At 34.8% G+C, this 25,706-nt stretch overlaps 2 protein-coding genes across 6 annotated transcripts in view; both read left to right on the forward strand.

Moving 5' to 3' along the window:
* Positions 1-8,386, forward strand: part of LOC149782096 (uncharacterized) — an 82,346-nt gene extending 73,960 nt beyond the window's left edge. For 3 of the 5 annotated variants that reach the window (XM_089933530.1, XM_089933529.1, XM_089933533.1), the window contains one exon: positions 5,978-8,386. The gene's annotated coding sequence lies outside the window, so the exon portion shown is untranslated. The other 2 variants (XM_089933531.1, XM_089933532.1) reach the window with 2 other exon arrangements.
* An 11,334-nt stretch (positions 8,387-19,720) lies between these two features.
* Positions 19,721-25,706, forward strand: part of LOC149782097 (uncharacterized) — a 90,674-nt gene continuing 84,688 nt past the window's right edge. Inside the window, exon 1 of the mRNA XM_089933536.1 lies at positions 19,721-19,930. Coding sequence (XP_089789662.1) covers positions 19,902-19,930 — 29 coding nt within the window. The 5' untranslated portion in view covers positions 19,721-19,901. The remainder of the gene's footprint in view (positions 19,931-25,706) is intronic.

A 25,706-nucleotide genomic window follows, 5' to 3' on the forward strand; every position in this document is an offset into this window, starting at 1 on the left:
AATCGCTTAGTAGTATGATAGTCCCATAGTATTATAATTTTCATTAGTAGTATGATAGTTCCTTAGTAGTATGATAGTCCCTTAGTCGTATGATAGTCCCCTAGTAGTATGATAGTCCCTAAGTAGTATGATTGTCCCTTAGTAGTATGATTGTCCCTTAGTAGTATGATAGTCCCCTAGTGGTATGATAGTCCCCTAGTAGTATCATAGTCACTTAGTAGTATGATATTCCCTTAGTATTATGATAGTCCCTTAGTAGTATGATTGTCCCTTAGTAGTATGGTAGTCCCTTAGTAGTATGATAGTCCCCTAGTAGTATGATAGTCACTTAGTAGTATGATTGTCCCTTAGAAATATGATTGTCCCTTAGTAGTATGATATTCCCTTAGTATTATGATAGTCCCTTAGTTGTATGATAGTTCCTTATTAGTATGGTATTCCCTTGTTAGTAAGATTGTCCCTTAGTAATATGATAGTCCCTTAATAGTAGGATAGTCCCTTAGTAGTATTGTAGTCCCTTAGTAATATAATAGTCCCTTAGTAGTATGATAGTCGCTTATTAGTATGATAGTCGTTTAGTAGGATGATTGGCCCTTAGTAGTATGATTGTCCTTTTGTGGTATGATAGTCCCTTTGTTGTATGGTAGTCACTTATTAGTATGATTGCCCCTTAGTAGTATGATAGTCCATTATTAGTATGATAGTCCCTTAGTAGCATGATTGTCTCTTAGTAGTATGATAGTCCCCTAGCAGTATGATAGTCTCTTAGTAGCATGATTGTCCCTTAGAAGTACGATTGTCCCTTAGTAGCACGATAGTCCCTCAGTAGTATGATAGTCCTTTAGTAGCAAGACAGTGCCTTAGTAGCGTGATGATCCCTTAGTAGTATGACAGTCCCTTAGTACTATGATGGTCCCGTCGAAGTATGATAGTCCCTTAGTAGTATAATGGTCCCTTAGTAATATGATTGTCCCTTAGCAGTATTAAAGTCCATTAGTAATATGATAGTCCCGCAGTAGTATAATAGTCCCTTAGTAGTATGATAGTTCCTTAGTAGCATGATTGTCCCTTAGTAGTATAATAGTCGCTTTGTATTATAACTGTCCCTTAGTAGTATGATTGTCACTTAGTAGTATGATAGTCCCTTAATAGTATGCTTGTCCCTTAGTATTATGATAGCCCCTTAGTAATGTTATAGTCCCTTAGTAGAATGATAGTCGCTTAGTAGTATGATAATCGCTTAGTAGTATGATAGTCCCTTAGTATTATACTTTTCCGTTTGTAGTATGATAATCCCTTTGTTCTATGCTTTTCCCTTAGTAGTATGATAGTCTCTTAATAAATGATAGTTGCTTAGTCGTATGATAGTCCCCTAGTAGTATGATAGTCCCTAAGTAGTATGATTATCCTTTAGTAGTACGATTGTCCCTTAGTAGTATGATTATCCCTTAGTAGTATGATAGTTCCTTAGTAGTATGATAGTTCCTTAATATTATGATAGTCCCTTAGTAGTATGATTGTCCCTTAGTAGTATGATAGTCCCTTAGTAGTATGATAGTCCCTTAGTTGCATGTTTTGTCTTGTTAAAGTGTGAATGTCTCATGTTTATACACTTGTATGCTAAGAGTAAAGCCATCTAGGAATATATTAGGGTAATGACATTAAGAGCATTGATTTATCAGGAAACAGTCGGGTCATGAAATGAGCTTACGTAGGAATACAGTAGGGTCATAAAATGAAGTGCATTGATTTATCAAGTAATAGAGTCGGGTCATGTAATGAACTTACGTAGGAATATAGTAGGGTCATAAAATGAAGTGCACTGATTTATCTAGAAATAGAGCACGGTCATGACATGAAGTGTACTAATTTATATAGAAGAGAGCAAGGTCATTAAGTGCATTGATCTAATTAAGAACAGAGCAAAATAATAAGATGGAATGCATTGATTTATCTAGGAATAGAGCAGGGTCATGAAATGAATTGCATTTATTTATCTAGGAATAGAGTAGGGTCATGAAGTCAATTAATTTATGTAGGAATATAGCTATGTCATAAAATGAATTGATGTAGGAATAGAATAAGGTCATACAAATGGTGTGCATTGATTTATTGAAGGAACATAACAAAATCATCAAATGGTGTATATTGATTTATCTAGGATTAGAGTAGGGTGATGAAATGAATTGCATATATTTATCAAAGAACAGACCATTGACATTAAATGTATCGTCTTTATTTATGTAGGAATATAGTTCTGTCATCAAACGAATTTATGTAGGAATAGAGTAGGATAATACTATGAAGTGCATTGATACATGTAGGATGAGAGTAGGGTAATGAACTGAATTTATGCTGGAACATAGTACGGTCATGAAATGAATTTACGCTGGAAAAGAGAAGGGTTATGAAATGAATTTACGCTGAAACAGAGGAGGGTCATGAAATGAAGTCCATTGACTTACGGACTGTGTTCATCCTAGCACGTTTCCGATTATCAGTTTGGTCCAGCATAAGTCAGTTTCATGAAAATAATCCATCAAGGGATCGCGTGTGACAGCGATTGGTTAAGATAAATGCGATAAACTGACATCGAACAGTGCAAAACTAGTTTCTCACTAGCTTGAGCTTTCCGACTATGAGTCGTTTCCAAAGGCAAATGGTGAACATACAAGCAATAAAAAAAAATGCGTTGAAATTACAAAAGTTAACATACCTATTTCTAGTGGAATCAAACTATTGAAAATGATTTATGTTTCCACCAGTTGGCAAAAGCTTGACTGATGATGATGTGTATTTATTTATATCGACTTAGGTTCCAGGGGACAGTTTCGTAAATTGGCCCATGGCAAATTGCTTAACTTACGGCTTTTGTTTGACTTTTTGAGCTATTATTGTCTGATAATAACATACATGGATATCTTTATGAATTTGGTCTGTCCGGCTTGTGTTATTCTTGAAATTCATGTGGGGCATGTACACCTCATGTAGTCATTGCACAATATGTAGCCAGTGAAATACATGTACCAACACCTCTGTCTGCGGCGGTTCGAGTCTAAGATTCAGCCAATGTGGGCATGTGAGAAAGCTTGCCAGTAGCTTCTCGTGGGTCGGTGGTTCTTTCCGGGGTTTTCCGGGTTCTTCCTCCACCATTAATACTGGCCGCCATGTATAGCCTATCGTGTGCTGAAAAATGGCGTTAAACCCCACAACAACAACAACAACATGTACTAACAGTTGGTTAGGAAGCAGAGCTAGCCACTTATAGTAGCACACACGCTGGTTCAAGGCAGGTAGAATATCTCAAAAACTGCCTGGATTACAAATATTTTGAATTGCATCAAGCTATTAAGTACACAATGTTTTTCAAAATTATTACCTAGGGAAAATTGACCTTCGGACATGAAAAATAAATGTATAAATTTGGAAGTGGGGTGAATCAACTGTTTTAATGTATGAATTTCTACTGACTTGTCAGAGCAAGTGAATGATATTCTTATGTTTTGCATTATCATATATATCCAGAAATATGGACCTTTTTTTTACCTCACTCATATATTGTATTTGTTATGAATTTGTATATTAGGTAGGTGTATGCAACATCAAATCTGTGCACCCTTACAAACGGAAGAGTCATATCGGTATGTCTTGTTTTTTATTTAAATTGGTGTAGCCGTAAATTATATCCCGGATGTTTTATTGTTTTAATGTTAATCAAAGATGAGTGAGTGACTAACAAAAAAAAATGAAAAATAACTTTTTAAAATGTAAATGTGTTGGTTATAAATGGTGATTTGATTTGCGCGCAGGTGTCTCTTTCTATTCTTCTTCATTTAGGCCGCTTTGTTTCACTGTTTAAAGGCGGCGTATCCAGAACGCATTTTAACACGGTTTAATTTTCATTATTTTAAACGAGTTAACGACACAAATTTCTGACCATAAGAAAGATGCATCATTAGAATTTGCTAGGTTATTTGAACTATTGTATGCGGATGACTTCGTTGCATTTGCCAAAACTGATATTCAGCTACAAAGAGTACTAAACAACTTTAAAAAATATTGCAAAATCTGGAAGCTAAAGGCAAACTGGAAAAAATATTTTTAGTGTTTTAAAAATTGGAATATTTGATAATGACAATGACACAAATTTATTGGTTATGTAATCCATACGTCCTTAATACTACAATTGCACAACAATATTGCGATGATGTAGAACACCATTTTAGAAATAAATCTAACACAGTGAAGGTGAAAAAGGAAAAACAAGAGTAAAATTCCAGCACACACAATATAAATATATAAGAAAATAAAACGGAACTAGCATTACACAGCTGCGATCTTCAAAAAAATGACAATAGTGTCACATTTACAACTCACCTCGTCCGTAGAATGCTGTAAAAATTATTGTGCAAGTTGAGATATAATAACAGGGTTCTTAGACTTTATACAAAATTAAAGATTTCTTAACATTTGTGTTTCTCGTTTTCCACAAAATTCCTGGTATTAATCTGTTTATAAGATCTGCATAAAATGGCACTGCAAAACAAAATGATATTCCTCTTCTATCTGTGTTTTTAATCACATACGATAAATATACGTTGATTGGAGTGGGGGTGGCGTTATATCGCTCTTCCTCTATAGCTAAATCTTAAGCAGAACATCGGAGTATGATTAACTCATTTTGTAAATGGGTAGGTAAGTTTAAGGTTGCATAAAACTGAACTGAAAATTTATCATAACATTTAATGTAGTGATATATATTTTATGCGATGTATTTATGCCTGAAATCTAATCCCGAATTAAATTGTATTTAAGACGTTGTCTGAAACTGAACAAAAATAATTTTTCATTTCTTAAATCCTGTGGGAACCAGATATAGCCAACTCCACATCATAGAGGTATATCTTTAACTGTGGAAATCCATGTAACTTTACCTGACTAGTCCATTTTTTGGCAGCTATAATATAACATTGCTTTTGGTAATTCTAGTCAACCCAATCCGATACGTAATAAATTTACCGTAATAAGTAAAATATAAAGGCGATTGTCTACATTTTCCTAGTGGTAAAAGTGTGAATGTTTGCCTCGGAGGTTTTAAGAATCTAGTATGGAACCTATCATGCATCTTTCGAATTGTATATGAATAGTTATGCCAACAAATTTCAGTAATATATGTTAATAAATGTGTGATCATAGTTTGAAAGCTTCTGCTACGCAAAATTCCCCTAATATATTTTGAACAATATTCACTGTATTTAGAAACTTGTTTGATTTAATTGCTTTGTAAAGAAGTGACTTATCAGCAACGTCATGCGCATACCATAGCGCAATAATGTCGGATATGTGTAATACAGATACCATTAAGACACTTGTACTGGATATCTGAGAGTACGTCATTTATGAATAGAATGAGCAGAAGAGTGATTTGCACGCAGGCTTGTCTGGTGCCAATATTGCCGATGAAGACTTGTGAATATTGCCCTTTCATATGAACGCGTGAACGTAGATTTTGTAGATAGTCTAGAGCATTAAGCAACTTACAACATATACCTTTGTTGACAAAACATTTTAATAGTTTTATATGATCTGTACATCAAAAACTTTGGCAAAGTCTTCAAAGAGATAATCAAACGACCTCAATTTTACTTGGATATTTCTGAACCATTGTTAAAAGCGAAAATATATGATGTATTGCAGGATAGCCTTTTCGGAATCCCACACGTGCTTCTTCAATTTTGTTTTTAGCTTCGCATCACTGAACGAGGCGTTGGTTTAAAATACTGGTAAACTTTTATTAAATTTGTCATTGAGAAATACCCCTGTAATTGTTCAGGTCATCTAAAGAGCATTTATTGTGTGATGGGAAGATACGTTTTCGTCCCATGGTTTAGAGAAGTGTCCAGTTAAAACATTTCGTTAAATAATATAACTTAACAGGGACCTATGTTTGAAGTCATATTTTTTTTAATCATTTCAGCTATTTTTTCCAGCCCGTCCTCCAGACGTTCCAGATTCAGCATTCGGATACTTTCGAGAACTTCAGCTTCAGTGATAGGAGTTTCAAAACTTTCATTTGAAGTTTAAGCAATACAATTAAAAGGGAAATATTTAAGAGGATATGAAAGTTGGTGTTAGGGTGACTGCTTAATATAGACAAAACGTTATAAATATCTAGTTTGTGTACTCTCTTCTAAAACCAGGAGTGCATATGTCACAAAAAGGCTAGATGTACAATGCACAAGCAGCATAGGAACTTTACATAGACACACTCATTTTGATAAACTGTCCGCAAACACTTTGTTCTAAATATTTGTGTTGAAACAATATGCCACTATTTGACCATCGCACGATCATTGTAATGTAAATCACATAAGGTTATAAAACTTTTATAAAGTATCGATATTAATGATTTACATCCTACATATTCTTGATGTTTGTTAAGCAAAATCTATAAAAGCCGGTGGCTTAAATTACAAGAAGAATAACTATAGAAGATATATATATATATATATATATATATATATATATATATATATATATATATATAGACATAGGAATTAGAAACCCTCATATATACATGATACCAACGAGTGATTTATTAGCAATTTCTTTAGTTGCCCTGAGTATTGTTGTTGACGTTTAATTAGTAGCATTTATTATTGTACAAGTTTCTTCATTTTTAACTTTTTGTTGTGTGACATATTCTCAATATTTTTATAGGTTACATCTATTGCTTTTTCGTATTCACCTGTCAGTCCACTCTCTTTGCTGTTAGTAACGAAAAATAGAAATATCTAGGAAATAAATATGGGAGTTACCAATAAACGTATTGGGTAATCGAGGAGACCATGCATGGGAAGAATCTTAATGGGACATTCCAAAGTATTGGAATGTCTTCCACATGAACTACGTTTAAAAATATTGAGATATTTCTGTGATATTAAATACGCTTAACACAATGTGTGCCCAGTTACGTCGAATTGCAATGCATAAGAAACAGGAATAAGATTATATTCAGAGGTGATGTGCTGTAGTGAATGATTTGAACAGTAATATTATCGACCAGATGAGGTCAGTTAAGATGTGTCGTATCCATTGTGGCAAAGCCTGTAGATATTCAGAGTTATAGTGCATCATAATGCCATTGAAAATACACTTGAGTTGTGTTGACATTGTTATCAGAAATATAAATATCATTCAGAGCTATGGTAACTGTGCTTTTAGTGTTATCTTACTGCCATTAAATCTAATCATTGTTGCTGTGTCGATAATAAACGTGCACTTATGTAAACACAATAGTAAGCATTATTTGTTTATCCAGCAGTATTGCTTATCTAAAGAAGATAAATAAAACTAATTATGTCAGATAAATTGAGTAGAACGCATTACCGTCATATATCTTAAAGCAGTGATCCTAGTACCACAGGTTGTGCGATCTATCTTTATTAGCTCACCTGGCCATAGGCAGTGATCCTGTCTAACAGAAGTTATTTAATAGGTGTTTATTAGCTCACCTGCTCATAAGCAGTGAACCTATTCACGTACTTCATTCAATCTTCATTAGTGTACTTTAAACAGTGATTCTATTAATACATTGTGGACAATCTGTCTTGTTTTGCTCATCTTGCCATAAGCAGTGATCCTATTCACAAATGTTATGGAATCTGTCTGTATTAATTCACCTGTCCATAAACCGTTATTCTATTCACAAATATTGCACAATCTATCTTTATCTGCTCGCTAGGCCATAATGTAAAATCTGAATTATTAAGTCAGTCAGTGAGATATATGTAATATTAATCATTGCCTAATCGAGATTGTACAAATAAACACATAGAGGCATAATATTGCTAAGGATGAAGATTGTACGAAAATTGGAAACATAACTTTTATAAATATTTGCATAGTAATAACCTCATAGCTACAACAAGATAGTCGTTCTTTCCTGTTCTAGATATAGCTTGTGTTCTTGAACAGTGTATTGATATTTTCAAGGTTTTAACATATCAGTGGACATTCATCATTAATTATTTCAAATGTGATTGAACCCAAAACTATATGTCAGTTTACAAAATCATTTCAAACGTTAGATGTACCTGGCTTGCTTTTGTGGATGACTCTAACGTCGAATAGCCTTCAGTGTTCTTCAAGTGCCCTATATAACATACCAAGAGAGAAACGGGAGTACTTCAAGTTAATATATCTCAAAAGAAGTCGACATAAATATCACCTGCTTATGCAACGAATATTCTCAGTGCTCACCAGAGCGTTTTTAACGACTCATACGTGTGTCACATTTAGCCGATGTTGCCGTTGTTTTTCGGAAACGTAACTTTTCTACATTTTCAGAGGATGACGACATTAAAGAGTTATTGCTCGGTTTTCATTTACTCGTTCTTTGTTCCTTTTTAAAAGTCAGAAAGTGTCGAGATGTCATGCGGGAAAATATGGATTATGCGTCCCTTGATAGACATTGCTCATGATCACTCAGCGGCGTGGAGTTCCATTGACCTTCTTCCAAATCTAACCGATTGCGGTGTTGGTGTCAGAGATGTAATCAACACAGAATTCTTAATGATCGATTTAAATTATACTTTCATCCAAATATAACGATTACATGGTTACTATCAAAGTAACCCACACAGTTTTCTAGTTCATCGGTTTTAACTTACATGCCTTCCACCCACGCCATTCAGCCCACTTTCGGAAATTCTCATATCTGCAAGCAGTCCTTACCAAGAATACTTCGCGATCCAAACAATATTAGTCATGACTCTTCTCCAGCTCTATGCACCAGCTGCATATATACGTGATTGCTGAAGTCGACGAAATTTAATGTTACTACGTACGACCAGTGCAACTGATAAAATATGCTAGTGAATATGCAGTGTTAAATAACAACTGAAACAAAATACTGTGTTCAGAGAAAGAAAGGGCGGAAGGTGAAGTAACCTATCGAAATACTATCACAGATTCCTCGTTACAATGTCATTCTTTGCAAGGAAGATGTCGATAGAAAACCTTGTTCCCATAATGTAAATAGATAATTACCTGTGCATTTCTTGTACTTGTCGTGCATTTTGCTTCAAGCTTCAAGATATACACATAAGCAACCGCGTAAATAGCTCATATACTATATTTTGGGTTGTAAGTTTGCTATACTAAAATATGCAATCAATACATAGCAGCTTACGAGACGGTCTTAAGCGCATCAATTTGTCGATCCATCTGTAAACAATAGATAGCGCGGACTTAAGTGAGTGCAAGCGATAACCACCACCCAATTTGCAAATCCAATATAGTATGAAAGTATACTGGCAACAACTATGTTATTGTAACAGACTTACAACTTAAATGGATCAGAACCTACAATATGGTCCGATGGGACTATATACTACTTATATGAATAAAGATGAAAACGATAGAATATTGAATATTCCATATGAACCAATATGAATTTTTAAGGCAAACGTTTTGAAAGCATTTACATTTCTTAATAATGCATATGACATTTTATGTGTGGAAGTTCAGATCGTCTAATTGTACAACATGACAATTTTCTATATGAACAATGAAAATGGAAAAGGCCTTTAATCTGCTTCATCCGCCATAAATTGTCAATGGGCTCATACCGGTTATATTTCGTACGTATCGGAAACAAAAGAAAATAAACCTATAACGTTTTGGAATTATTTACCCATAAATGTAAATACCAACTGAATTGCTTATAACCGGTTGTGTCTTTCAACTGGTTGTGTTTGAAATCCTTGTAAAGAAACTCAGATATATTTAATAACCCATTGGTTGCCCAGTTAATTAAGGCTTGGAATCACCTTGATGACAACATATAATTAAGGCTCGGAATCACCTCGATGACACAGTGATACTCGCAACATCTATATAACAGTTCTGACTGAACATTCTCTCTTTTGATCTATTCGCCAGTAATGATTATTCGTCAGGCTGAGTTTGTCAACCAGATACTTTGGCTTTAAAGGATAAGTAGAATATGGGTATTGATTGGCCAAAGACCCGGACTAACGTTACAATTCTGTATTAAACCCGGTGATAAAGTATATACTTTTTATTAACTGCGTCCAGAGTTATTAAATCGAATGTCTGCAATCAATGGGCTTTGTTATTTCATCAATCAGACGCCAAGAAATTAGCACCTGTCATAAGTCATGTCACCTGTTAATCATGTAGATTGATATTAATTAGGCATGAAAATCAGATTGATGTGTGATGCAAATAGAGCAAATCAGGCCAATTGTTATTACAAACTGGAACACATATTCCCACAACCGTTGAAAGTAGATCTGTCATAGTTCTTTCTTGTATCAGTGTTTAAAAGGCACTCAGCACAATAGTGTGTGTGGTCTCAAAGCAGTTACACTGAATTTTGTACAATCAAAGTAGCATCAATGTGGGTCCTGTAAATAATAATGGTAGTCACCTACTCAAATGCTACCATGGGTTAAGGGTCCGTTATTCAAGTGTCACTAGGAAACATTGATGGGATTCTCCTAATCTTAGGTCGGCAGATAAAATTGATGAGGTTCTGCTATTCAAATGACACTAGACAAGGCTGGTGAGGGTCTCCTATTCAAATGCCACTAGGTAACATAGATAATGGTCTCCTATTCGAATGACACTAGGCAAGTAAAATGACCTTCTCATGTTAAAGATCCACAAGCAAAACGTTATGAAGTCTCCTATTCAAACGCTACTCAGTAACATTAATGAAGTTCTTCTATTAAAATGGCATCAGGCTGATGAATGTACTTTATTCAAATGAAAGTAACGTTGATGAAGTTATTCTTTTCAAATGCAACTAGTCACGGATGATGAGAGTCCTCTATTCAAATGCCACAAGGTACTTTAGATTAGTGTAAACTAATAAAATATTACTAGGTAAAGAGATTAGTTGTATTTTATTATCAAACGTGTTGTATCTTAGAAACATTAAAATATAAAATGTTCTATATGATTGAGAAATTCGAATAAAATCATATGATCAGAAAGAAATATCCATAATAATCCTTCTGCTTAGGTAGGAAAATATGTGATACGCTAATAATGTTCAATTTTCCCTTCTAACGTCGAATATGCCCTTCTAATGTCCAATATGCCCTTCTAATGTCCAATATGCCCCTGTAATTTCCAATTTGCTCTTCTAAACCTTTGTGTGGAGCTGATTGAAACTGCGTAGGTATGTTCACTGTATGATATCCGCTGAGGGCTTTCGTTTATTTCTCTCTTCAGTGGTTTCTAGGATGGGGTCAACGATCAAGTGGACATGCAATTCATTTGCAACAGCGTTTTATAGTATTTGTTAATGAAACGTTATTAATGCAATAGTTCAGGATGACACTTAATATATAACGCTGATCTTATATCAAGACTCTTGTGTTACTCAGGGCGTGGCGGGCAATATTTAGAGGTATACAGATAGAGTTGGAATATTCTGTAAAACGTGTAATAGTTTCAAATTGCAAACTATGTCAGTTTGTACAATTTAATGATAACGCACATCAGCAATATCAGTATGACAAAACCTTTTTCTTCTGAGAGCTAGTCACATGACATGATGACTCTTGCTGACGTTTATGCATAACATTTCTTCAACAATTCTTTGAAAGCTAAAGGTCGATATTTAACGATAGGGATCGAAGACAAAAATAAAACATTTGTCGCTTTACCTGAAAAGGAAATGTTCATGAACCATCTTTCATACGTCAAACTGCATTAACATAAGATTTGGACTAAAATTGATAAAGGTTGATAAATATGGTCTGAAGGTCAAATACCAGAGAAATAAATGGATTAAAACGAAATCGAAACTTCAATTACCTTTATATCTCGAAATATAACGGGCATAGGTTCATATCACCAGAATCATACCATTATGGGTACAGACCGCTACATTTTATATGCATTTTATTACGTTGTCAATATCATCACGTAAGCAGTAAGGGTAGACAATTTCAAACGCTACCTCGTTTCTTGCGTAGAAGTTCATCATACTAACCACTAAGCTACGGCATTTCTTGCGTAGGAGTTCAGCAAGCTAACCACTAAGCTACCGCGCCTCTTGTGTTTGGTATACTAAAACTAATAATTAACTTTATTTATTGAAGCAAATACAGTTTAGGAAACATTTGTTAGACAATGGATGCATGATAAAAATTGCAAAAAAATATATTAAAGTCCAATAAACAAAGTTTTTCAATGTAAAGTAAATTATCATTAATTACTTATGTCAGCATGAAATACGTACAATCATGTAATACCCTTATGACAGCGACTCTGTCATTTCATCTTTAACTGTTGTCCCAGTCTTGGCCTACCAGACCTATCTGCATAACAGATTTACAGATGGCAGTCTCGGGAATGGTTCCATTGCGATGACAGCCGAAGTTGACGGGGCGACTCGGGATAATATTGCTCTGTAAATTTTCCTATTAAAAACATAGTCAACATACGATAATATCTGACACCGTTTATATATATTATACGAATTCCAATTACTACTAACAGAATTCTTGCAAATGTATTCATTGTAGATGACAAATAATACACCATTTCTCAAATTTCTTCTTCCTCTTCTTAGTCATCGAATCTTCTGTCTCGGTCTTTGTGAATTTTTTCATTTGGGAAAGCATCTTTTTCATGAGCGAAATCTTATACAAGTAGTCTAGCAAAATGTGTCAAATGTTAACTGTGCATATGTATCCAAACAGCTAGAGTGGTGGCATCCGATATCTAAGATTATCATGCTACATATTAACTGTGTCAGAAAATAATCTGATTGCTCATGTTGCAGTTACGAGGTCGACTCTGTCGTTTACAATTATCAAAGTTTAAATGAATATGTAGGCTTAATCTCGTTTTGCTTTGAAATAACTTTGGTGTCATATATATTGATATTTTGTTCACCTGTCAGAAGCTACGAGTCAATGATGTGTCAGAGCATATTTCAAAATAAATAGGAAAACAAAAGTCTATAATTGCATGCCTCAAATATATTAAAATTGAATGACATGTTTTCCTATTATATCAATCAATTACACACACACACATAATTGACTCAAAAGGTAAAGCTGAACAGACCAAGACGAAATATGGTAAAAGACATATCTTAAAAGGTCTTTGTCATAATTATGCGTGTGTGTGTCTTTCTCTGTATGTGTATGTGTGTGTGTGTGTGCAGTTTGGATTTTGAATGTATTTTTAACAAATTTTCAGTCATATCGCTACGATGTCTGCAGTGTTGCAGTTTATTGTGATGTCTAGCACTGGGGCGTCGTGCCGCAGACATCATGTCCCACCCAGTCATTACCCTTACATCAGGCCGACCAGTCCAAACACTAACCTCTCTAAATGATGCACAATGATGCTCGTGGGCTACCTTGGTAAGAACTGTTGCGTCCAATCCCTTGCACCACTTCCAGTTGAAGATGCCATAGCATTTGGAAAACTACAGCTTCAAATTTTCCGCATGACCTTGATTATAAATATCTACTATTAAGTCCTTACTCACTGTTCTGGAGACATGCTGTAGAAACATATTTCACAGTCTTTGCCTGCCATTACTTTTAATCAATCAAATGGTGTGACGCTTCTTCTGTACACCTTGAACTGGGCATGTTGGTTACATGAAATCATATGCACGTGTTTTTGAAAACAAACCCAGAAGAAAAATAGACGACGACACGTTTTGTCTTTGTGGTTGATTCTGATGTCGAGTGTCGTTTAAAGAAAATATCTTTCATACATAAATCAACAGAAGCATTACCTGCTTATGTAATGGCCAGCAAACCAGCCAGGTTCCATTCACCTTCATTCCACTCTAACGATTATAATGTTGCTAATGTGCCAATGTAATCTTCACAGCTTTCTTGACGATTGGATAAAATTATACGAGAATTTGGTAAAAATGAAAACAAGAACTCTTGAGGGTTTATAAGCTAGAGTGCAAATCAAAGTGGCTGTCTTGGGTTATTTAGTATTTTTGTCCGCCAAGTCATGCAGCCAACTTCCTGAAATCCACATATCTGTAAATAATATATACTACATCTATGCAAAGTTCAAGATGATGTGAGATGTTTCGCGTCTTTATCTCTCTGCGCGTTTTGAATATTTATTTGGTAGCAATCGGCCCATTTACGTGTTACAGCGCACGATAAGTGCAACTACTTACTAATGCTATTGGGTTTGCAATGACATTACAACCGTAACAGTATAATGTTCTCAATGGATGAGAAATATGATTCCCTCGTTACGAAGTTATTCTTTACAGGGAAGACGTAGAGCCCTAGTATAAGTAGATACTGTCCCTGTGGATTACCTTTACATCGCCATGCACCTGTATGAAATTCAATACATGTAGATACTTAACCATAGGAAACTATATTGTTTAATGTACTTTGGGTTGCACTTAGATCATATTAAAATGAGCAGTTAGCTCCGCTCGGCCAAGGGGACTTGACATGTGCACAACTTTGTCGATGTGTCTCTAAACAGTAGATAGTTAATACTGCAAGTGAGTGGAACCCATCACAACCAAACGATTTGCGATTAAACGTACACTTAGCCACAATTATGTTATATTAATAAAGTTACAACTTTGGGGGATTTTAACCTACAATAATGTCCTGTGCGACACAATTCTATATATTTCAACGAAGATGACAAAGATATAATGTCTCTAGGGAAAACGTTTACAAGCATGTCCATTTCTTAATAATGTATTTGACATATCAAAGTTGAATTTAGGGCGATTTAAGTTTACATTATATGAAAATCCCCGTATGAAAAATAAACATATAAAAGCCTTCTAACTATACAGTGATTAGTGAGTTAGTGCAGATTACATTTTTGTTCCAATCCAAAACAAAAGAATTAAACGCTGAAAATGTTGTGATTATTTATCTATAAACGTAAATAGCAAGTAAACTGACAGGAATTGTATGTTTAAATCCTTGAAATGGAATTACGATCTGATAACTTTCAGAACACCTTCTCTTTAATAGCGCTTACTAGCAACAACGACGGAACAGTTATGATCTGCGCTTAAAAAGACTTTTACAAACGTTAACTCGTTCGGTTTATACGCCAAGTGGTTGCCATACCATATAAGTCCATATCCAGATACAGAAAAACTTGAACGTTTGAATGTACTTTTCACAAGGAACATATGATGAACAGTGCTTAAAGGAACATGTGGTGGTGGAGGTCGTAGTTGAGCATATCATGAATTCATTCAGACAGTCAGTCAATCTAACTTTTGTAAATTCCAGTTCGTTTTAAATTACATTAATACATTAAATCTAAACATCCTTAAAAGGCCTAAAATAAGGTTATATAAAAAATAAAAAGCTGGATTCGTATTTAGTACTGAAATGGCGAAAAGGACTCGTTTACTATGGCCTCAATGAATCCATACGCAACAGGAAACTCCTTCTTTCCGACAACTCAGGATAACACACGTATGCGTGTTTGTCAATATATTATTTCTCTACACTCGTTTAACGACTGACACTTTGTGGAATACTTAATAGCAATAAGATGCTGGCATATTACCCGTATTGACGGTATTACTCAAGGTTGAGTTTCTGAACCAGTCGAATTGACTAGCAAGGAGACGTAGGATATGATGGAAATGGGCTGTGATTTGTCAAGGGGGTGGGGGTAAGTTGCTTTTCAATATCAAACAAATTGTAAAGCACATAATATTTATCAAATGAATCCATCTGCGGACTAATATGGACAATAGGTGAACATTCGAGCAGAAGGTCAAACAGGGACACGTAATAGATTAAAATGAAACCAAAAGTGCATATTGTCTTTGAATTTCATGATTTATCTGACATAGATCATCTGACATAGATCCAAAAATCCTGAAATACTGGATTATTCATAGCAATCATGGGTACGTTCCGATAAGTAATAACTGTATTGTTCAATCATACATGAGTAATTCTATTTTAAATGTGGTGTGTGCAGGTAGAACACCTGTATTGCCGTAAACATCACGTAATGGAATTTGGTATAATAAATATTAGTGATTATTCGAGAATAGAACCCGTCACGTTTGTATAGTTGGCGTGCGGCCCGCTAACCAAGAACTCAGTCTCCTGCATAAGCCTCCAGCACGCTTAATATTAGGTTAACACGTCTTTTGGTTGTAGTATAATAGCATTAATATTATGCTTTATTTTGGGAAGCTAACTTAATTGTTAAACTATTGTTAGTTAATGAATACGTCTTAAAAACATAATGCCAGGATGATAATGAACAAATCGTTTTCATTACATATTAAATTATCATTATTTCATGCCAGCATGACATAATCACAATAACATAATACTCTTATGAGTGTAAGTCCATTGTGCTAGATTTTATCCATTTTCTTAGTCTAGCCGGGCCCAGACATCAGTCCGTGGGTTGACAGTTTACTGCAATAAATGCCGGAAGTTGACCGAGTGAGTGGCTGCATTATTTTTCTACCATTATAAACATCGTCAACACTGATAATGACTGACACCGTTGTTTGATTTTATACGGCAGTGAAAATGTTTCAATAGAACATATTATCCTCTTGTAAACAAATACACATTCGACGGCCAGCAGTACACAACCGTGATATCATCTTAGCTAATGTTCTTCGAAAAATATAAAACGGCTTATACCAATATATACAGAGATTAATTGAAGGAATGAGAGGCACATATATAAGTACAAAACAAAATTAAACAGCCGCACAGAAAATACGAAAGGGAGAAAAATGTTTGACAAAGAGTGATAGACAAGTTTATTTAAATAAACAGTTAAAAATCAGCGACATTTCAACACAAATAACAAAAACTCTTTAATATATTCGCTCAAGGTATGCAATAATAATATATTTAAGTTATGAGGCAGGACGAGGTTTTATCAAGGTCCTGAGCACAAAAGTATAAGGATTGGGTAAATTTGTTGTTTTTCCCATTCATGTATCAACACATATAGTAGTGATGGATTATTCGCAACATGCTGCAGAAGAACTGTAATATTTTGATGATTTACGGCATGATGTTTCTTTAAGGCCATCAGGTGCGCTGTACACTCAAGCGAGATAGGTGTTTTTCACATAACACTCACCTTCGTCAGTGTCATGATATCATATTGGAAAATATTGTCCGCTACACTCTGACAACATCTGGTATCAACATCACTCCTGTTCGATAGATTTGTTTGATAATACAGTATGCAAGCAGCCCGTGATACATTGCCTTGCGATTCCATTAATACATTGTATTATCAAATGAAAACTCCTGGATGATTCACTATGCTCTGTATTATTTTCACACCCTGGTAGAAATAACATAAACGAATAGAAATTAGAAAACATACAAAATGTATATTATGTTGTTGGTATATAAGTGATGGATATCGGATATGATTTATTTCTATACAGGATACCACTTAGTGATTTTTTGACATTTTCTTTAGTTGCCTTGAGTATTGTTGTTTACCTTTAATTAGTAGCATTTATCTATTGTACATATTTATTCAATATTACGTTTTGTTGTGACAGATTATCAATATTGTTTTTGGCAATATTTTTATAGGTTACAGCTTCTGATATTTCATATTCACCTGTCAGTCCACTCTCTTTGCTCTGACTGAAGAAATATGAAAATCTCAAGGTAAAAAATATGGGAGCTATCCTAAACGTATGGAATAGTAAGGGAGACCATGTGTGGGTACAATCTTGACTAGACCTTCACAAGTATTGGAGTGTTTTCCACATGAACTCGGTTTTCAAAAATTGAGATAATCCTGAGCTATTATCTACGTTTAACACAATATGTTCCAAGTTAAGTGGTGTTGCAATGCATAGTAAACTGGAAGATTACATTCAGAGGAGCTGAGCTGTAGTAAATGGTTTTTACAATTATGTTATCAACCAGGTGAGGTCAGTTAAGACGTGTTGTATGCATTGTAGTAAGGACTGTAGATAAAATTCAGAGCTATAGTTCATCATGATGCCATTTAGAAGTCACGTGACTTACATTGTTATCAGAAATATAAATATCATTCACAGCTATGGTTAATGAGCATTTATGTTATCTTACTGTCAGTTAAGTCTAATTACTGTTGCTGTGCCTATAATAAACTTGTATTTATGTAAACATAATATAGAGGCATTATTTTTTATCTGGCAGTAAGACTTATCTACAGAAGATAAATAACACTACTTGTGTCAGATAAATTGAGTAGAACGCATTCCTATTATATATCCGAAAGCAGTAATCCAAAACCCACAGGATTTGCAATCTGGTTTTATTAGCTCACCTGGCCAAAAGTAGCAATCCTTTTCACACAGATTATGTAATATGTCTTTATTGGCTCACTTGGACAAAGACAGTGATCCTTTCTCACAAAGGTTATGTAACAGGTCTTTATTAGCTCACTTGGTCATAAGCAGTGCTCCTATTCACGTACTTCATGCAATCTTTTTATTAGCATACCTGTTTATAAACAGTGATTCTATTAATAAATTGTGGACAATCTGTGTTTATTTGCTCACCTGCCATAATCAGTGATCCTATTCACAAATGTTGCACAATCTTTGTCAGCTCGCGTGGCCATAATGCAAATTCTCAATTATTATTTCAGTCAGTGAGATATATGTAATATTAAGCATTGCCTAATTGAAATTAGACAGCTAAACACACAGAGGCATACTATTGCTAAGGATGAAGATTATGCGAAAATTGGAAACATAACTTTATTAAATATTTATATAGTATTAACCTCATAGCTGCACCAATATATTCCTTCTTTCCTGTACAAGATATAGCATGTGTTTTTGAACAGCGTATTGATATTTTAAAGGTTTTAACAAATCAGTGGACATTCACCATTTACTATTTCAAGTGTGATTGACCCCAAAATATATACCAATTTATGCAATCGTATCAAAAGTTAAGTGTACCTGGCTTCCTCTTGTGGGTGACTCCGATGTCAAATAATATCCTTCAATGTTCTTCAATTGCCATTATAACTTATGCAAAGACAATAACTGGAGTACTTCAGTAACGATATATCAAACAGAAGTCGACAGAAACATCACCTGCTCATGCAATGAATATTTGCAGTGCACACCGGAGAGTTTATAACGACTCATACGTGTGTCACTTCTAGATGAGGTTGCCATTTGTTCGGAAAAGTAACTTTTCTACATTTTCAGAGGATGTGGACATTAAAGAGTTATTACTAAGTTTTCGTTTACTCGTTCTTTGTTCCTTTTTAAAAGCTAGAAAGTGTCGAGACGTCATGTGGGAAAATATGGATTCCTCGTTCCTTGATAGACATCACTCATGATCACTCAACGAAGTGGAGTTCCATTCACCTTCGTCCAACTCTAACCGATTGCAGTGTTGCTGTCAGAGACGTACGCAACACAGCGTTCTTAAGGATCGATTTAAATCATACCGTAATCCAAATCTAGCGATTGCAGTGTTACTATCAAAATAACCCACAAAGTTTTCTAGAGGATTGGTTTTGATTTGCATGTCTTCCACCCACGCCATTGAGCACAATTTCGGAAATTCTCATATCTATAAATATTCTTTACTAAGCCTGCTTCTCGATCCAAACAATATTAGTCGTGACTCTTCTCCAGCTATATACACCAACTGTATACATATTTGATTACTGAAGTCGACGAGTTTAATGTTACTCCGTACGACCAATGTAACTGATTAAACATGCTAGTGGATATGCATTGATATATAACAACTTAAACAAAATAATACTGTGTTCAAAGAAAGAAAGGAAGGAAGGTGAAGCAACATATCGAAAGACTATCACAGATTCCTCTCGTTACAACGTCATTCTTTACAAGGAAGATGTGGATAGAAAGCATTGTTCCCATAACGTAAGTAGATAATTACCTGTGAATTTCTTTTACTTGTCACGCATTTGTTTCAAGCTTCATGGCATATACATAAGTAACCTCGTAAATAGCTCATATAATATATTATTGGTAGTACGTAGGTCATAATAAAATATGTAATCAATTCATAGCAGCCAAAGAGACGTTCTTAAGCCCACCAATTCGTCTATAAACAATAGATAGCATACTTAAGGTGAGTGCAAACGATAACCACCACCCGAGTGGCGACTCCAAAATAATGTGAAAGTAGAATGGCCACAGCTATGTTATTGCAACAAAAATAAACATTAATTGGGTTAAAACATTCAATACGGTCCTGTGGGATCAAATACTACTTATTTGAATAAAGATGAAAACGTTAGAATGTTGAATATGTCCAAATGAACCATTAAGACTTTACAAGGCAAACGTTTTGAAAGCATTTATATTTCTTAATAATGCATTTGAAGTTTTTTGTGGAAGTTCAGATCGTCTAATTATACTACTTGGAAATTTTCTATATGAACAATGAGCATGCAAAATGCCATTAATCTGCTTCTTCCTCTATAAATAGTCGATGTACTCATGCCGGTAATATTTCGTACCAATCGTAAAGAAAAGAAAAGAAGACCTAGAAAGGTTTGTAATTATTTACCCTTAAATGTATACAGCAATTGAATTGCTTATGACTGGTTGTGTCTTTCAACTGGCTCTGTTTTAAATCCTTGTGAAGGAACCCATGTATATTTAATAACTCCTTCGTTGTCCAGATAATTAAGGCTTGGAATCACCTTGATGACACAGTGATACTCGCAATAACTATATAACAGTTCCGACTGAACGTTCTCTCTTTTGATTTATTCGCTAGTAGTGGTGATTATTCGTCAGGCTGAGTTTCTAAACCGGCCAGTCTGGCTAGTAAGCATAGGTAAAATATGGAGTGTGATTAGAAAAGATCAGGAATAAAGTTACATTTCTGTATTAAACCTGGTGATAAATATATACATTTTCTTGACTGAATCCGGAGTTATTAAACCGAATGTCTACAATCAATAGGCCTTGCTATTTCATCAATCAGACGCCAAGTAATTAGTCCGTGGCATAAATCATATGCCACTGTCAATCATATGGATCGATATTAAGTAGGTATGAAAATCGGATTTGTGTCGCATGAAAAATGAGCATGCCAGGCCTATTGTTATTACAATCTAAACCACTCATTACCACAACCGTTGAAAGTAGATCTGTCATGGTTCGTTCTTGTATCAGTGTTTAAAAGGCATTCAGCACAAAGTTGTATGTGGTCTCAAAGTAGTTACACTTAAATTTTGTAAAATCAAAGTAGCATCAATGAGGGTCCCGTTAACGTTAATGATAGTCACCTACTCATATGACACCATGGGTGAAGGGTCCGTTCTTCAAGTGTCACTAGGAATCAGTGATGGGGGTTCTCCTATTCTAATGTCAGTAGCTAAAATAGATATGCCACTAAGTAAAATTGATGAAATTCTTCTATTCCAATGTAACTAGTTAAGAATGATGAGAATTTCTTATTCAAATGCTACAAGGTACTTTAGATGAGGTAAACTATTAACGTATTACTAGTTAAAGGGATTAGTTGTTATCATACGTGTGGTGTCAAAGAAACATTAAAAGATAACGTGCTCTATATGATTGAGAAATTCCAATAAATACATAGGATCGAAAAGAAATGACCATAATAATCCTTCCGCTTAAGTAGTAGACAATGTGATGCGCTAATAATTTTCAATATTCCTTTCTAATGGCCAATATTCTCTTCTAAACCTTTGTGCGGAGCTTAATGAAACTGTGTATTTATGTAGTTATGTTTAGTGTATGCTATCCGCTGAGGGCTTTCGTTCTTCCCTCTCTTTAGTGGTTTCTAGAATGGGGTCAACGGTCAAGTGGACATACAATTCATTTGCAACAAAGTTATATAGTATTTTTTTGATAAAATTTTATAAATGCATTATTTCAGGAAGACATGTCATTTATAATGCTGATCTGATATAATGACTCTTATGTTACTCAGGGGGTGGCGGGCAATATGTAGGGGTATAGAGCTGGAGTCGGAATATTCAGCAAAAAGTGTAATAGTTTCCGATTGCAAACTATGTCAGTTTGTATAATTTAATGTTAACCGACATTAGCAATATCAGCATGACTAAACTTTAATCTTCTAAGAGCTAATCACCATAAGATGACTCCTGCTGACGTTTATAAACAACATTTCTTCAACAATTCCTTGAAAGCCGAAAGTCCATATTTATTGAGAGGCATCGATAACGAAAAGAAAACATTTGTCACGGTACCTGAAAAGGAAATGTTCATGAACCATCTTTCATACGTCAAACTTCATTGACATAAGATGTGGACTAAAATTGAAAAGGGTTGATAAATATGGTATGAAGGTCAAATACCAGCGAACTAAATGGATTAAAACGAAACCGAAACTTCAATTACCTTTATATCTCGAAATATAACGGGCATAGGGCCATACCACTATAATCTTACGATTATTCATAGCAATAATGGGTACAGTCCTCTTAGTTTTATATGCATTTCTTACGTTGCCAATATCATCACGTAAGCCGTAAGGGATGACAATTTCAAACGCTACCTCGTTTCATGCGTAGTTTAGGATGCTAACAACTTAGCTACCGCATTTCTTGCGTAGGAATTCAGAACACTAACTGCTTAGCTACCGCGTCTCATTGGTTTGGTATACTAAAACTAATAATGTGCTTTATTTATGGAAGCAAATGCAGTTTAGGAAATATTTGTTAGCCAATGAATGCATGATACAAATTGTCAAGAAAATATAGTAAAGTCCAATAAATAAAGCTTTTTCATTGTATAGTAAATTATCATTAATTTTTTTTGCCAGCGTGAAATACACACAATCAATTATTACTCTTCTGACAGCGACTCCGTCATCTCATCTTTATCTGTCGATCTATTCTCGGCCTACCCGTCTGTATCTGCATAAACAATTTGCACACACCAGTCTCGCGTTTGGTTCCATTGCGATGGTAGCCGAAGATGACGGGAGACTCACGCTAATATTGCTCAATGAATTTTCCTAATATAAACATGATAGATCTTATACAACAGTCAATTAATTTTAACAATATATATATATATATATATATATATATATATATATATATATATATATATATATATATATATATATATACATATATATATATATATCCTTCTTACAAAGGTATTCATTGTATGTGAAATATATATATTTATATAACTGACTCTAAAGATACATCTGAACGCACCAAGACAAAATGTCGCAACAGACAAATATTAAACGGACATTTTTCAGAATTATTTGTGTGTGAGTGTGTGTCTGTGTGTGTGTGTGTGTGCGATTTATAATTTGAATGTAGCTTTAACAATTTTTTCACTCATATCGCTACGATGTATGCAGTGTGGCAGCTTATTGTAATGTTTAGTACTGGGGCATTGTGCCGCAAACGTGTAGCATCATGTCCCACCCAGTCTCATTATCCATATGTCAAACCGATCAGTGCAAACACTACCCTCTCTAAATGATGCGCATAGTCTTTCTTCGCAAGAACTGTTGCGTCGAATCCGTTGCGCCACTACCAGATGCAGATGCCATTATTATTCTTTGCCTACTCGCTGTTCTGGAGACATTCTGTAGAAACATATTTCACAGTCTTTGCCTGCCATTACTCTTAATCAATCGAGTGGGGAGACATTTCCGTACACCTGGAACTGTGTATGTTGGTTACACCTAATCATATGCATGTGTTGTAGAAGAAAAAAAACACAAGAAAAACAGACAACCAGGCGTCTTGAAAGGTATCATAATAATAGAGAATGAAAGGGAGAAATATGGCATCATATTATACCTAAAAAGCGTTTTGAGGACTTCATTTAATTGAACCCGTCTTCAGAAATTACCAGCGTGTTAGATTGATATTGATACTGACCAACTGTAGAGTTTGAAGACAGATATAAATAGGCTTTACGGCAAAGGACAAATATTAAATGGAAATTTACGAATATTAGTCATAAAAACGTGTAATTTTTTTCCTCATAACCACGTCAAGATAGTTGTTCATCTGGATGGAATATATATTTTACCTCAGCTTGGTTTCGAAACGATTACGATTTCATTTATTTGCGATCTTTGAGATTATAACTTATAAGCCTATGCCGGGTCAATTCATATTATACATTGCAGGTAAACAAAGACGTATTAAGTCGCAAATATCTCTATTACCTTTCATTGCAAAATCTGGGTTGTTATGTCAGTCATGGACTGATATAGAATGTTAAGTATTGCCTGATCAGACTTGAACACATTAACACACTAAGTCATAATACGGAAAAAGATAAACGATTAAATGGAGATTTGTGAATATTACTTTCATAAAACTTGCATGGATATTTTATTCTGATAACCACTCCATGATAGTCGTTCTTCCGTAGATTAGATAGCTTGTCTTTTAGAACATCCTATCAATAATTTAGAACATCAATCGACAGTCATCATTCAATATTTCTAACAAAGTCCCGTTAAAGTTGAGAGGACATTTACCGGTGAGCGAAAAATGCACTCGAGGTCGAGTGTCTTTTTGGCTGTGATGGAGCCAAAAAAAGTTATATGTTAGTTTATGCAATTGTTTCGAGCGCGCTTGCTGCACATTGCATGCCTTTGTATGTGATTCTGATATCGAGTGTGGTTCCAAGAGAATATCTTCATCAATACGCCAACAGAAAGATTAAATGCTTATGTAATGAATTTTCTTAGTGCGCGCAACAGAGCGTTTAACCATGCATGCATGTCTCAATTAAACTTGATGATGCCAATGCCTTTAGGTAACTTGTTTCAGATGATGTGGACACTAAACATTTCTTACATCGTCCTTAGCTGCCTCTCCTTTATTCCCTGTTAAAAGGCATAAACTGTAGCGATGCCAATTGAGAATGTGGATTCCACGTTCCTTGATGTATACAACTCTTCATCACACAACCCAGTCAGGTTCCATTCACCTTCATTCCACTCTAACGATTATATAATGTTGCTAATGTGCCAGTGTAATCTGCACAACTTTCTTTTCGATCGGTTTAAATCAGATGAGATTTTGGTAAAAATGGAAAATAAGAACTCCCAAAGGTTCATAAGCTAGAGTGTAAATCAGAGGGAATATCATGGTTTACATTTTTGTCCGCCACGTGATGCAGCCCACTTGCGGAAATTCCCATATCTCTAAATAATCTCTCCTACATTTAAGCAAAGTTCAAGATGATATGATATGTAACACGTCTTTATCTCTCTGCACGTTTTGCATATTTATTTCGTAGCAGTCGGCCCAATTGCGTGTTGCAGCGCTCGAACAGTGCAAATAGTAACTAATGTAAGTGGCTATGCAATGACATTAAAACCTAAACAGAATAACGTGCTCAAAGCAAGAGAAAGTGAAGTGACTTATCAAAAGGATGATCGTGGATCACTGGTTACGACGTACTTTTTTACAAAGAAGAGGTTTAGCCCTAATATAAGTAGAGACTGTACCTGTGAATCACTTTTACATCGCCGTGTACCTGATTTAAACTTCAAGACAGATAGATACTTAACCATGTAAAAATATCTCGTTTAATATACTTTGGGTTGCACTTATATCATAATAAAATGCACGGTTAGCTCAATTTAACCAAGGGGACTTCGACATGTGCTCAACGTTGTCGTTATGTCCCTAAACAGAAGATA

The sequence above is a fragment of the Sinohyriopsis cumingii genome, chromosome 15 (genome assembly GCF_028554795.1).
Source record: "Sinohyriopsis cumingii isolate HCF-2022 chromosome 15, ASM2855479v2, whole genome shotgun sequence".
Taxonomy (NCBI): Eukaryota; Metazoa; Mollusca; class Bivalvia; order Unionida; family Unionidae; genus Sinohyriopsis; species Sinohyriopsis cumingii.